The 14,766-nt window shown below is 40.3% G+C and overlaps 1 protein-coding gene across 1 annotated transcript; it reads right to left on the minus strand.

Moving 5' to 3' along the window:
- Positions 1-13,155: 13,155 nt before the first annotated feature.
- LOC123381775 (interferon alpha-2-like) lies at positions 13,156-13,962 on the minus strand. Its single transcript, XM_045043688.1, has one exon. It carries the CDS (start codon positions 13,736-13,738, stop codon positions 13,160-13,162), a length of 579 nt encoding a protein of 192 aa, XP_044899623.1. The 5' UTR covers positions 13,739-13,962; the 3' UTR covers positions 13,156-13,159.
- Between the last annotated feature and the right edge of the window lie 804 nt (positions 13,963-14,766).

A 14,766-nucleotide genomic window follows, 5' to 3' on the forward strand; every position in this document is an offset into this window, starting at 1 on the left:
TATAATTACTGAAGATTGCTTTTCTTAGATCAATTCACTTTATAAATTACTTAGAGGAGTCACCCATAGCAAACCAACTTAATATGATAATTTTTGAGATAAGGTTTAATTTTGCAACGATGAAAACATTATTTGGGTGGCAGATATAAATCATTATAAAAAGATAACTTTTGTATTGATCTCATTAAATAAAATTTTAATCATTAGCATTTAAATCACTTTTAAAGGCAGAGGTGCTTTTTGGTGTTCTAAGGTAAGAGATTTTCTAATTTCTTAGGCTTTAAGAATTTAAAACTTCGTGGTTGTACGATACACAGTCAAGAAGCAAAACGCAATGTCTTTTGTAATCTTTTTTTGAATACGGAAAGTACAAAACAAAAGGGATAAAGTTAAAAGAAACAATCTAAACACTTAAACATTAACTTAACTAAAAGTTATTGAATTTTACTGGATGCTTAAAGAGATGCACATAGTTCCTATTGTGCATTTATATAGCTGAATACTGGTAGGAAATGCTGGTCCCAAAAGAAAAATGACAGATTCCTTCCTTGAATAATCAGTTTCTGAAGAACAAAGAAAAAGGGCTTATTCCTCAGATTGCTCTTTTTCATATCGCCTTCTCAATGTTGGCTACTCTGTGAATTGAGGGGAATTAGGTAAAAAGATCATGAATATCTTTATGATCTGGTTCTAATATTCTATAGCTCCATGATTTATTCCATAGCTCACATATGCATTCTCTATAAAAGTTGTTTCTAGGAAAGCCATCAGTTGTAAGTGATGTTAATGTTCATACCTCCTCCTTCATGCACCAAAAAATATTGTGCATGACCTTGTGCTAAGTGGACCCTTACTGGGTGTTTGGGAGAGAGAATAAATTTAAAGACAAAAAACATGGTCTACATCCTCAAGGTATTTAAAAAAAATTTTTAACAGTTATTTATTTTGGGGGCACCTGAGTGGCTCAGTTGGTTGAGCGTCCGACTTCGGCTCAGGTCATGATCTTGAGGTTCATGAGTTTGAACCCTGCATCGGGCTCTGTGCTGACATCTCAAAGCCTGGAGCCTACTTCCAATTCTGTGACTCCCTCTCTCTCTGCCCCTCCCCTGCTTGCTCTGTCTCTCTCAAAAATGAATAAACATTAAAAAAATTTTTTTACATTCATTTATTTTTGAGAGAGAGAGAGTGTGAGCAGGGGAGAGGCAGAGAGAGACAGAGACAGAATCCCAAGCAGGCTCCAGGCTCTGAGCTGTCAGCCCAGAACCCGATGTGGGGCTCTAACTCACGGACCATGATATCATGACCTGAGCCGAAGTCGGACGCTCAATCGACTGAGCCACCTAGGCGCCCCTCAAGGTATTTTTAAATGGCCATTTTTATTTTAACTCTGCTCATAAACAGGAAGAAAGAGTTTCAGGAAGCAAGGAATTTTCAGTCAAGAAGACCAGTGTTCAAGTCTAGATTTTACTTCTGTGTGATGTTGGACAAGTAATAATGCCTCTCTGAGCCTCAGTTCCTTTATTTCCAGGGTGAAAGTCGTATTACAGACCTTAGCCTGCTGCATCCCACATGAGGATCAAATGAGATCACTATCAAGCTTCAGATGAGAGTGAGGCCAGGGTTCTGCAAGCCCAGCACATGACTTGTTCTAATCTGGTAGAAGCCTGTGGAAGACAGAACAGGTGTGTGTGGCTGGGAAGGAGGGTGTGGTGGTTTTGATGGGTGGAGAGGGATCAAGCTATGGTAGACAAAGGAATTATCCTAAATGAAATTCAGGAGCTAGACCTCCAGCAAGAATATTCAACACATGTTCTGTACTGGGAAAGAGTCATAGACAGGAAGTGGATGGGTGAAGGGGGGGGGGGGCTGCTGAGGGGAGGAGCAGAGGCAGATTCAGATGTGGGGAGTTCTGGGGGCACCTGGGTGGCTCAGTCAGTTAAGCATCCGACTTCGGCTTAGGGCATGATCTCAAGGTTCGTGAGTTCAAGTCCCGCGTCTGGGCTCTGCGCTCAGCTCAGAGCCTGGAGCCTGCTTCGGATTCTGTGTCTCCTTCTCTCTCTGCCCCTCCCCAACTTGTGCTCTGTCTCTCTCTGTCTCTCAAAAAATAAATAAATGTAGAAGTGGGGAGTTCTGTTAGGAGCCAGCTCAAAAAGTCAGGGCTAACCTCATACGTGAAAGGGTTGGTTCTCTGAATAAGGACTGGCGGACAGAGGCAGGAAGCAGAAATAGAGAGGTGTCATAGGCCAGGTGTGCTTGTGTTGACTGAATTGTGTAGGCAGAAAAGTCTAATTTCCTAGTCTCCTAAGGGTATTGAGGGCAGGCAAGGATGGGATCTTTGTAGGTTGCAGCAGCAGGGGAAGACAGAGCGGCTACATTGTATTATTAGCACATTAGAAACAGGGTCAAAGGAAGATAAAATTTCTACTTAACATTGTTGCTAAGGCTAACCCTGCATTGAGATTTAGTCTGTTAATTGTAAGGTTTATTAGCCCGATATAACCGCGTTTAAATGGCCCCTCTTAAAGTTTATAACGATTTCTTACTTGCTCATTACGAATAATCTTTACTGCATACATAACTTTGAAGACTACTGTGGAGATGGTTAGTTGTTTTATATTGCTGTTCTAAAAGTCTTATTCCATATAGCTTGAGATTGACTGACTGGTGTCTGTTAGGCTGCCTGTAAAATGGGACAAATCCAGGCATGTGCTGGCCCCCAGCCCCTGAGACCAGCCTTAGAGGCACGGATGGCACTGAACAGATGACAAATGGAATTCAGTCAAGGAAGAAAAAAAAAAAACTGCAAAGAGGTGCCCAAATCAGAGCTAGGTAGGGTGCCACCAGGAGGCAGAGATTTACAACAAAGTTTACGACTGGTCCTGATTCATCCTGACGATCTTGGGAGCTCAAGCTTGCCTTTATAGGGCTGGCTGATCTCATCCCGTATTGCCAAAAGGCCAGATATGAACCTTAACTTTAAAAAGATTTATAGGGCAACCTGGGGGGCTCAGTTGGCTAAGCATCTGATTCTTGATTTCGACTCAGGTCATGATCTCACGGTTCATAAGTTCAAACCCTGCATTGGGCTCTGTAGTGACAGCATGGAGCCTGCTTGGGATTCTCTCTCTCCCACTCTCTCTGTCCCTCCCCTGCTTGTGCTCTCTCTCTCTTTCCCAAAAGAAAGAAATAAACTTTTAAAAAAGATTTATAAATTCTTTCTCTATAAAACTAATAATCAGTTAAAAAAGAAGATACAATTATAAATCCATTTACAATAGTAGCAAAGCTAAAGATCTCTAGAAATAAGGGAGAAAGATACAGATTCTTTAAGAAGGAAGTTATGTGGGGCGCCTGGGTGGCTCAGTCAGTTAAGTGTCCGACTTTGGCTCAGGTCACGATCTCACTGTCCGTGGGTTCAAGCCCCACGTCGGGCTCTGTGCTGACTGCTCAGAGCCTGAAGCCTGTTTCGGATTCTGTGACTCCCTCTCTCTCTGACCCTCCCCTGTTCATGCTCTGTCTCTCTCTGTCTCAAAAATAAATAAATATTAAAAAAAATTTTTTTTAAAAAGAAGGAAGTTATGAAATCTTATTGTAGGATATTAAAAAATAATACAAATGGAAAAATAGATCATGTTCTTAGGTGGACTCCTTAGTAGTCCCCAAGTTTAAATTTTCCCAAATTGATCTATAAATGAAAGGTAATTCCAATTAAAATCATAAGGAGAGTTTTGTTTTGGTTTTTGAGAGAGAGCACAAGTAGGGGCGGGGCAGAGAGAGAGGGGAACAGGATTCAAAGCAGGCTCGGTGCTGAGAGCAGGGAGCCTGATGCGGGGCTGGAACTCACCAACAGTGAGATGATGACCTGAGCCAAAGTTGGTCACTCAACTGACTGCACCACCCAGGCACCTTGAGTTTTTTTTTTAATTGAATAAAATATTTGTAAACTCCATATAGATAAATAAGCATTTAAGAATAGCCAAGAAATTAATTAAAAAGAAATAGTGAGAAGGATTTGCATTAGTGGGCAATAAAATACGTCATAAGACATTGTACTGGTGGAGGAAAAAACAAACTGCACAATGGAACACAATCAAGATCCCAGAAATGGATTTCAACATGTAGAGGAACTTAATGTTTGACCAAGTTGAAATTTCAATTCAATGAGAAAAGGATCACTAATTTAATAAATGGCTGACACACCAGGATAATCCATCTAGAGGGAAATAGAGTTGGAACCCTCTTACATCCCACATAGAAAAGTAAATTCCCGGTGGATTAAAGAATTATGTGTAAAGAAAAAAGTCATAGAAACAACTTATACAATTTAGATGATTATTTAGACAACCTAGGTGTTAGGAAGAGCTGTTCAACCAAGACAGAATTATAGAAAAATGTTTCTTACGGCAAAAGATATGAAAACAATGCCAATAGATAAAAATTATATTTATTAATGTGATGAACTAACCTTGTATTAAGATTAGTGATATGTCATCACTAGGTCATGACGTATCATCCTTTATAACGGATTCATTTGCTAATATTTTGTTAAATTTGAAGTCTACTTTGATAACAGTATAGTTACACGAGCTTTCTTATAAGTGTCTGCATGATATATCTTTTTCTATCCTTTTCCTTTCAGCCTATCTTTTTCTTTATATTTAAAGTATGTCTTTTGTAAACAGCATGTAGTTGAGTCTTATTTTTTTTTGCCTGGTCTGACAATCTCTGCCTTTTTTATTTTTAATCTTTAATGTTTATTTATTCTTGAGAGAGAGAGAGAGAGCACGAGCAGGGGAGGGTCAGAGAGAGAGGGAGACACAGAATCCAAAGCAGGCTCCAGGCTCTTAGCTGTCAGCACAGAGCACGATTTGAGGCTGGAACTCACCGGTCGTGAGATGATGACTTGAGCTGAAGTTGGACGCTTAACCCACTGAACCACCCAGGCAACCACCGCAACTCCCCCCCCGCTTTTTTTTTTAAATCTCTGCCTTTTAATTAAAGTATTTAGTTTACACTTAATGCAATTATTGCTATAGTTGGGTTAACATGTGCCATCTTTTCTGTCTTCTTGTTGCCCTGCTTAATCTTTTTTTCTCCTTGCCTAACATTTTTGGAATTACCAAACACTTTTGGGGATTTCATCTCATCTCCTATATTGACTTTTTGCATCTATTTTGTTTTACATTTTAGTGGTTGCTTAAGAATTATCATATGCATCCCTAACTTATTATAACCTACATTGGATTCATATTACACCACATCACGTATATTGTAAGAAACTTTAAACCCAATTCTTCCATTTTTCCTCGCCCGTGATTTCTGCCATTTCTGTTCTATCATACATTTTACTTCTACATATGTGATAAATCCCGCAATAAGTACCATTTTGTGTGTGTTAGAGTCAATTATCATCTAAATAAATTTTAATTTATATTTCTATATATTTACATTTTGCAATTCTATATTCCCTCACAATGATTCTTCTTGTTGTTTAATATCATTTTTCTTTGTCCTTAAGAACATTAAAAAATATTTCCTGTAACATAGTGCTTATAACAATGAATTCTCTGTTTTTGTCTCTATTCCACCTTATTTTTAAAAGATATTTTTACTATATACAGAATCCCTGGTTAATAGGTTGTTACTGCTGCTTCTTTTCTCTCATCACTTTAAAAATATCCTTCCAGGGGCGCCCGGGTGGCTCAGTCAGTTGGGCGTCTGACTTCGGCTCAGGTCATGATGTCAGTCGGGGCTTGCAGGTTTGAGCCCCACGTCGGGCTCTGTGCTGACAGCTCAGAGCCTGGAGCCTGCTTCGGATTCTGTGTCTCCCTCTCTCTCTCTGCCTCTCCCCCACTCACACTCTGTCTGTCTCTCTCTCTCAAAAAATACATAAACATTAAAAAATAAATAAAAATATCCTTCTGTAACCTTCTGGCTTACATTGCTTTCAGGAGATGCCATCAGTAATCCTTGTTGTTTCCTGTATGTTATGCATCTTTTCTCTATGATTGCTTTTAAGACTTTATCTTTTTATTTTAAAGTCTACTGCAGTCAAGACTGGAGGGTTAGAATAGCCCTACTAGGACATGACCTTTCTTGTGACCATGGTATTTAGTGAAATCTTTCTACTCTGGGTGGCTGGAACTCTGACAGGTTTCTTTGTTGGGAAAGCTCTGGAATTTCTATTTGGCACACAGCTCTCAGTAGCCAGGCATCGCAGAGCCCTGCCCTGGCAAAAAAGACACAAGGGGATGCCTCCGCAAACATCTGGAGCTGTCACTGCACATAGCTCTCTTTGTTCCAGTTTCTTATAGCGCAGTTGCAACCACGTCAGCAGCCTTGAACCCTGTTCTCTGTTTTCTCTGCCCAACAAGACTACTGCTCTCGATTTGGGATTGACTTCCTGGTGCCACAGTTTGGGGAAGTGCCCCCAGGCAGAAAGCAGGTGTGAATATGTACCTCATCTTGCCGGTTCTTCTCTCAAGGATCACAGCTGCACGTTGTCTCTTGTCCAGTGCTGGAAACAGTTGATTGATGTATTTTGTCGAGTTTATGATTATGGTGGGATACTAATGATTCCATCACAGGCAGAACCAGAATCAGTTATACGGGCTAGTTTTCTACATGACCAACACTTAATCTTCCATCACAGGAATCGAAAAAAAAGCAAAGATTTTTGCCAGAAGTTGTTGTGAAATATAATTCTTACTTTCCTGACTTTTAAAATCAAACTTTAAAGACAATTTAACCCTTTACCAAGAACTTAGTCATGGTTATAGATAAAACGTGTTATATTATGCTATCTACACTGATGCCTTTAAGACCTCTTGAAATTAGGGGGACCTGACAGTATGAATGCACGAATGAATGAACCAATGAATGAATGAACTGCTACCATATTTTGTTTAGCACCTGCTCCATATGAGTGTTGTTCCTTTCCCACTTCATTCTCCCTTCCTTTTATTGTCCAGTTGACCTCGGGAAACTTAAGTCGTTCCTGTCTTATTTTAGTTTACATACAGCATGAAAAATCTACTCCCCAAATTGCCCTCATTTGGTGCCTTCCAATACTTAACATGACTGATTTTTGTTTTGATCTCTTGTTCAGAGTTATCACCTCCATTGCTACAGATGATAAATCTGCTGAATGTTTCCACTTGTTTGTATTGTAATTGTAATTGCAATTGTATTGTATGGTAATTGTTCCACTGTATTGTAATGGTTATAATACTTCTGCCAATTTTCAGAGAGGAGTTTAGATTATTTTCAACTCTTTAACTTGCTTTCCATTCAATTCAACAAATTGGCCCGTGTCACAGGCCATCTTTGTGCCACGCAAGGTGTAAGTGTTGGCGTTACAAGGATGGGTCAGAGTGTTGCGACTCTTCTGTAAAATGGAAAATCACAACAATGGCTTCGTCGGTGTGTTTTTTGCATAAAATCTTGGTATTGTTTTGCAATTTTGTTCATACTCTTATCATAGTTCTCTCAAGGCTACATAGAGTGTAGGGCTGACGATGAATGACATCAATTTAGATGTTACACTATGTTTCAATATTTCTGCCTTTTAATTTCTTTTATTGTTATTATTTTTTGTTGTAATACAATTGGATTTCATCTAACTTTTGTGGGCCTTGTGGGCAGGTGTGATAACGTAGAAGGCTTGAGCCCATATACATACGTGTGTGTGTATTTTTTCAGACTGTCTTGGCATTGTGATGCCCTTGGTATAAAATTTTGTTCATATTAAACAGACTAAGGTTTGTATGAGTGAAGGTTTGGTTTGAGAGCTTTGCTCTAATTCTTTCTAGGAGTAAGACTCAAAGAAAATAATTTACTCACATGCAGCCATTTTGCTTCATCTGTGAAATGAAGTAAGTAAGTTGCCTTATGTTTCTGAGAACTAGACCAAAACAAGACCAAATCATGATATTAACAGTTACAATAATGAGGCTATGTATGAGGATAGATATGAGAAGAGCTAAACACACTGATGGTTGAATTGCTAGTCTCTATTCTGAACACCTATGTGAATTAACTCACTTGCTCCTCCAGCAAAGCCACGATGGGTGTGATATTCATATCTCTATCTTGTAGATGGGGAAACTGGGAAACAGCTAATTCAAGCAACTTACTCAGGATGAACACTGCCAACATGCCATAAACCTAAGATTTCAACTCAGGCCAACTCAAGGGATTGAAAAACTGCCTTTGCACGCAAGATTGCTTTTCAGAGGCTGAATTTAAAATTTTGCTTCAGAACTCGAGAAGGTGGTATTTACTAAACAAACAGAATGCCGGCTAGTCCTTACGCTAATCTAAAACTAGAGCCTGTGTGCCAGGGGATATGTTTTCCCCTCCAACTTAATTTAATTACATCTGAAGCTGTTCAGATATCCATCGATCACCATCACATTTTCCGGGGCAGCTGTCATATTAAAGAAATTGAATCTATCACCCTCAAGGCACATAAAGACACAGCTAATAGACTCCTCTCCCTTGACTGTGCTTTCGCCCCAGCTGTTGCCTTATCTCTCCCTTTCCGTTCACAGTCAAGTTGGCTTGTCTTTCAGACCCTGTCTTCGCTGGTTTTCTCCTTCCCTTGACGTTGTTAACCACTTCCCGCTCTTCAAACCCTCTGTGGCCCACTGATGTTCTCTGGCTCTATCCTGTCTCTTTCCCCCCTCTTTGGATCTTCTTTTTCGTTTCAGGCTTGACCCTTTACCATAACTTATTTGTATGTCTTCCTCTTCTTCACACTTTGAGCTTTCTGAACACAGGAATCTTTGCACGAGCTCCCCGCCCCACCCCCAACCTGGCACGATGCCACGAGAGGAGTAGGTACTGGTGAAATGGTGTTCAATGTCACTTGAAATAGCTGCCATTAAGGATATTGGCAGGTAATCCTCTAACGACTCCTTGGGGACGGTAAAGAATCCTATTCCAGGAAAATCGTGGCTATCACTATCAAGGGAGGTTTTTCTCTACATTTGGGAGATTGTGTACATTTCAAGACCCAGGGGAAGAGTGCCGTGGGGAATAAGTGGTTGAATTTATTTAACAAATGGAGGCACAATACTATCTTGAGCAGGAGAGGGAAGGGTTTTCACATTTACATCTCCACTCTTCCTAAGCTAAGGTTCCTTCTCTCTCAGAGAACAAATGTGTTGAAAACTTTCTTTAGGGGTGCCTGGGTGGCTCAGTCGGTTGAGCATCTGACTCTTGATTTTGGCTCAGGTCATGATCCCAGGGTCATGGGATTGAGCCCCATGTCAGGAGCATGGAGACTGCTTGGGATCCTCTCTCTCTCTCTCTCTCTCTCTCTCTCTCTCTCTCTAAATAAAAATAAAAACAATTTCTTTGAGCATCAGAAATATTTTGATAGGAAAATTGTTAGCCCTTCCCAAAACATACTGCGTTGGAGATCTTTGATGATTAGACATTTAACATTTTTGACTTTGGTGATTTGAGAGCTACACCCAAATGTGATTGATTTCATCTTCAAGATGTGTGTGACCTCTTTAAAGTACAAACCTAAACTGTCCCTTCCTCCGGGACTCGGGAGTGCAGGCCGGGCTGCAGAAGCTTAGCTCTTGGAGGTATCTCAGCCTCTAAGGAGGCTTATCATGCTGATCGGATCTGCCCTTTCAATAGTGCTGTTCGGGTATTGCTGAAGGTCTGCTGGATACAATCCTCACAATGTCAGAATTTTTTTTTAACATTTATTTATTAAAAAAATTTTTTTTAATGTTTATTTATTTTTGAGAGAGAGAGACAGAATGCAAGTGGGTTAGGGGCAGAAAGAGAGGGAGATACAGAATTTGAAGCAGGCTCCAGGCTCTGAGCTCTCAGCACAGAACCCAACGTGGGCTCCACCTCACAGACTGTGAGATCATGACCTGAGCCAAAGTCAGATACTCAACCCGACTGAGCCACCCAGACACCCATGTCAGAGTATATTTGAAAAGATGGTAATATTAATGGGTGACGAACTGAAGAGAAAAATCTTTAAAATGATAACTAAGCTACAATGATGTATTGTCTAAAGTATGTTAAATATCATTTCAAAAAATAATATGAACACAATAGTTGAGTTACAGTTACTACCAAAGAGACCTTTTGGTTAAGAACTCATCCTTGTAAGCTCTAGTTTTCCTCATCTATAAAGTAATAGTTCTAATTTCTCAGCATTGTGGTGGGAAATAAATTAGATTTTGTGTAGGGTTGTGTGTGTGTGTGTGTGCGTGTGTGTGTGCGTGTGTGTATGCGTGTGTATGTGCGTGTCTGTGCACATATACAGACACACTTGGCACAGTGCCTGGCACACTATTACAGCTGAAATTCAATAATTTTTTATTAAAATACATAATTTACAAGATATGATACATCCACTTTGGTGCTAAAATATTTTTGCTTCTAATTAATAAGAATCGGAATGTTAACTCTTTCCTTGTCTAACAGGTTTCCCTGTCTAACATGTCCTCATCCTGACGGAAGCTATAATGGGATAAAGATTGTCCCTATTAAAATAAACTTGTTTCTTAAACAAATTTGTTTTCGTTGATTAGGTTTTATTAGGGTTTTAAAAAAATCTTAAGTTGGTAAATAATGCAAAACTCCTTTCTTGAAATGGCTTGAAACGTATTTTTTGTAGGAGTTTTAAGGTTCACATTATATTTAACATGTTTTTATATGTGTATATACGGTATTCAAAATATTTTTTAGGTTTATTTATTTTTGAGAGAGCAAGAGAGAGTAGGGAAGGAGCAGAGAGAGGGAGAGACAGAATCCCAAGCAAGCTCCACACTGTCAGCGAGGAGCCCGACGCAGGGCTCAAGCTCACGAACACTAAGATCATGACCTGAGCTGAGATCAAGAGTTGGACGCTTTAACCAACTGAGCCACCCAGGCACCCTATATGATATTTTTATATGTGGTGTTTTTACCATATTTTTATATACGGTAAAGTATGTTTATATACGGTGTCTCATTTAATCTTGCTCATGAGTAGGAAGAGTACGTATTATTGATATGGTTTTAAGCTGAAGGCAAGTGAGCCTCCGAGATAAGTGAGTGTCCAGTCACAGAGTAAATGGTGGACAGGACCTGGTACTAACTACTGTAGCTGGATTTTCTAACCAAAGTCATGTGCTCCTTTGTCCTCACACTGCCTCTATCTGTTGTGATCGTCAGTCCTTGGGTTTGAAACTATTCAACTGAAGTGTATTTAGGTGCTTACCCCTAGGATTTTAATTAGCTCTTAGTTATTAAAAAACAGAACTTTTTATATATTGCAAATTCTTTTTTTTTTTAATCCAGTAACCAAAAGCAAATTTCCAACTATTGCTGTGACTACATTTATATTTTGGTGAAAATTAATTTCTAAGGTATGGATCCCGAGGCACTGTAGGTAGAATTTGAAAATGCCTTCTGAAATAATGTGGTTTTTTTAATGTTTATTTACTTTTGAGACAGAGAGAGACAGAGCATGAACGGGGGAGGGTCACAGAGCGAGGGAGACACAGAATCTGAAACAGGCTCCAAGCTCTGAGCTGTCAGCACAGAGCCCGACGCGGGGCTCGAACCCTCAGACCGTGAGATCATGACCTGAGCCGAAGTCGGACGCTTAACCGACTGAAATAATGTTTTTTAAAAGATCAAGTTACTGTTACTTTTATTTTGCTGCTGAATTTTATTGTAGTCTTATTCTTAAATCCTCTAAACCTATATATGGCATATATTCTCTATTAAACTCACTGGCAAATAAACAAATGCTTTCAAAGCCTTTAAAAAGCGCCACGAGATGTTTCTGAGGCAGCACACAGCTTTTGATGTGTACACAGGAGAGGTGTTAACTCTCGATTTAGCAACAGGAACATTTGAAAGGCGGAAGCACTAGGAGACCACAAAAACCAGTCGATTACTCCCATGAGTACCATCTCTGAGTAGTGGGCTTTCCTGAGAAACTCTGTTTTTCTCTGCATTCAAATTCAAGATCAGGAAGATGCATCTTCTCTCTCCGTGTAGTGAGAGAGGGCTGCCAAAACAATGTATCACAAATTAGGTGGCTTAAACCGACAGAAACTTATTCCCTTCCACTTCTAGGAGCTAAAACTCCAAAATCAAGGTATTGGCAGGACTCTATTCTCTCTGAAGACTGTAGGGGAGGATCCTTCCTTGCCTTCTTCCTAGCTTCTGCTGACCCCTAGCAATGCTTAACATTTCTTGACTTATGGATGCATCACTCCGGTCTCTGCCTCCATGTTCACATGGACCTCTCCTCTGCGTGTCCACATGCAAGTTTCCCTGCCTAAATTGTGAGATTGAGAACGTGGCCCCGAGCTTCACACAGACTGGAAGACAACACTGAATGAATAGACATCAATGATGGATGATTGATCAGTGATGGGCTTGAGTGGAAGAATGGAAGTCTGAGAATGGGGAGCGACCATCCTCCAGGGCTTTCCACACTGGTGAGTATGAGGAGACATGGTAAGAGTGCACCTCAGAAATTCCTGCCCCACCTTTCTTCCGTTCCCTCGCATTTTCATATTCACTATCATCATTATCTCCATGATTTTCTTTGTTCTCGTTCTCTTATGGAATCTCAGATAACATCTAAAATAGAGGATAGGTACGCCCAAGACTGGGATGATGGCTAGGGCAAAAGACGTGTTCCTGCTCTCGCTCCAGGTCAGGACTTACTGAGAACTGAAATTGCCAAATTTTTCATCACTGCCACAATCTTCTGTATTGGTTGATGGTCCTTCTGCATTGTGAAATGATCCTAAAGATAGTTTAAACTGTGTCAAGTGAAGCAGTCTGAGGATGACCATTTGAGCAAAGTTACAAGAAGACTGAATTTAGAAGATTTGATTGTAAAAAGGAAATAAAAGAATCATTTAATTTTAAAATGATATTTTATATATAAGTCATCAAATATAGTATTACTATTTTAATAACAAATGTTTGCTCAACTTTAATAAACAAATCCATTAAACTAATAATTTGCAAATGATAAGCATGATTTTATCCATCCAGAAAACAGACTGACGATATTATCCTAAGTTACAAAAAGAATAAATAAAAAACTGCTTAGAAATACCACGTTGGTTTGAGGAGACATCTAAAATGATACTAGTGATCAGTTCCACATTAGTTAGTTATGTAAGTGACCTATTTCTTGGTCCCGATGTCTTCTTGTCAGCTGTTCAATGAAGAGAAAACACCTTCGGATTTCCACACGGATGACCTCCCAGGCACAGTGGCTATACTTTTGGCCTTGCAAATAGTCACGGATGCCTTGGAAATAATTCTTTATTGCAAGTCTGGTACCCTCCCTTTGCGAGGATGAATGATCCTCCTGCCCAGAGTCCTGCTCCAGGCATACCCCTGTCTTCTCCGTTTGCTGATACAGTCCACTTAGGAGTCTCTCTAAACGGCTTTCATTCCACAACGATTGGGAGACATTCAGGTTGAAAGTGTTGAAGACCTGTGTCAGCATTTCTCCAATGGCCGGGAAAGCAGTTTCCTCCGGAAGCTGGTCGATTTTTGCAACCTGGAGGAATCTGAAGTTGCTTCTGTCCTTCAGACATCTCAGGGGAAATTTTTTTCCAAGGTTCTCTAAATGTTGTACAATCTCCCAGATGCCCCTCCGTTGAAAGTGACAGTCCAGAGAGCAGGCAGTACTGGAAAGAAGTAGCATCAAAGCCCAGCTCGGCAAGCTCCGGCTGGTCATGGTGGGTTCCTTTGCAGGGTGACTCCCTCTCCGGAGAGAGCCCGGCTGTGGATCGCCTCTGGCTGCACAGATTCTGTATCGCTGAATTTTTGTATCTGTGGGAGCCTCGTTTTTGCACAATATTTCAGGGTCCCCCTCTTTTCTCGTGGTCTTTTCCGCCTGTTGTTTACTACTTTTCAATAATAAACAAAACTCTGCAGTGTCTTTGCACGGCGATACACACGTCCAGTTTTAGAACTGTGGTAGCTATGAACTATCTCCTATGTGACCAGCAATCAGTTAAGTGGAAACAAAGCCGCGCATGTTTTTGCCTTAGTTTAAATTTTCTGCGCATGGCTCATCATGGCTTTCCTTCCTTTAGTTATGTTGTTTGTCCTTGTTTCAATCAAGGATGACTCTCTCTGGGTAAAATGCTTGTTTAGATATTTGGGATGGTTCTCAAGGCTTTGTTTTAGCTAATTGGACTTTATCACAAACGTGTATTTCAAAGTCCTTCTAACATGTTATGTACGGTGAGACTTTTGTTAGGTTTTTTTTTTCCTTCTGGCAAAACCAGAATTGTGGAATGTGTGAAATATGTTTTTGTCTCCTATCTCCCCCCATTTAATTGCGCTCACCTCCTTTCTACTTATGGTATTCCTCTTTTCCTCCTTAAGCAGAGAAACAGAGTGATGGAGAGTGCCAGTACTGAAGCCAGTCTGCCTTGGTTTGGATCAGATTTAACCCCCACCACCTTAGGCAGCTAATTTAGCTCTCTCAGCCTCAGTTCTTTGCCTATTCGAGTAGAGTGCTTAGGACAGTATCCAGTGCCCTCTCGGTGTTCCAAGAATGTTAGCTGCTCTCAGGATTATCAAGCACTGCTCACAGCTGGCTGCCATGATCCTATAGTGCTGTGAACTATAAAGATTCTAAAGCTGCTAACAGTCCCCACTCCTCCTCCTTCTAATTTTATTGAAGATGGGCCATGTGTAGGACACTGTGTTAGACACTAGGGATATAGAAATGACAAAGAAAAGAAGCTAGGACCC

The sequence above is a fragment of the Felis catus genome, chromosome D4 (assembly GCF_018350175.1).
Source record: "Felis catus isolate Fca126 chromosome D4, F.catus_Fca126_mat1.0, whole genome shotgun sequence".
Lineage (NCBI taxonomy): Eukaryota > Metazoa > Chordata > Mammalia > Carnivora > Felidae > Felis > Felis catus.

What these genes read in the sequence shown, in the direction of transcription:
- LOC123381775 (XM_045043688.1), bottom strand. Translation starts at nt 13,738, where the DNA reads ATGACCAGCCGGAGCTTGCCGAGCTGGGCTTTGATGCTACTTCTTTCC.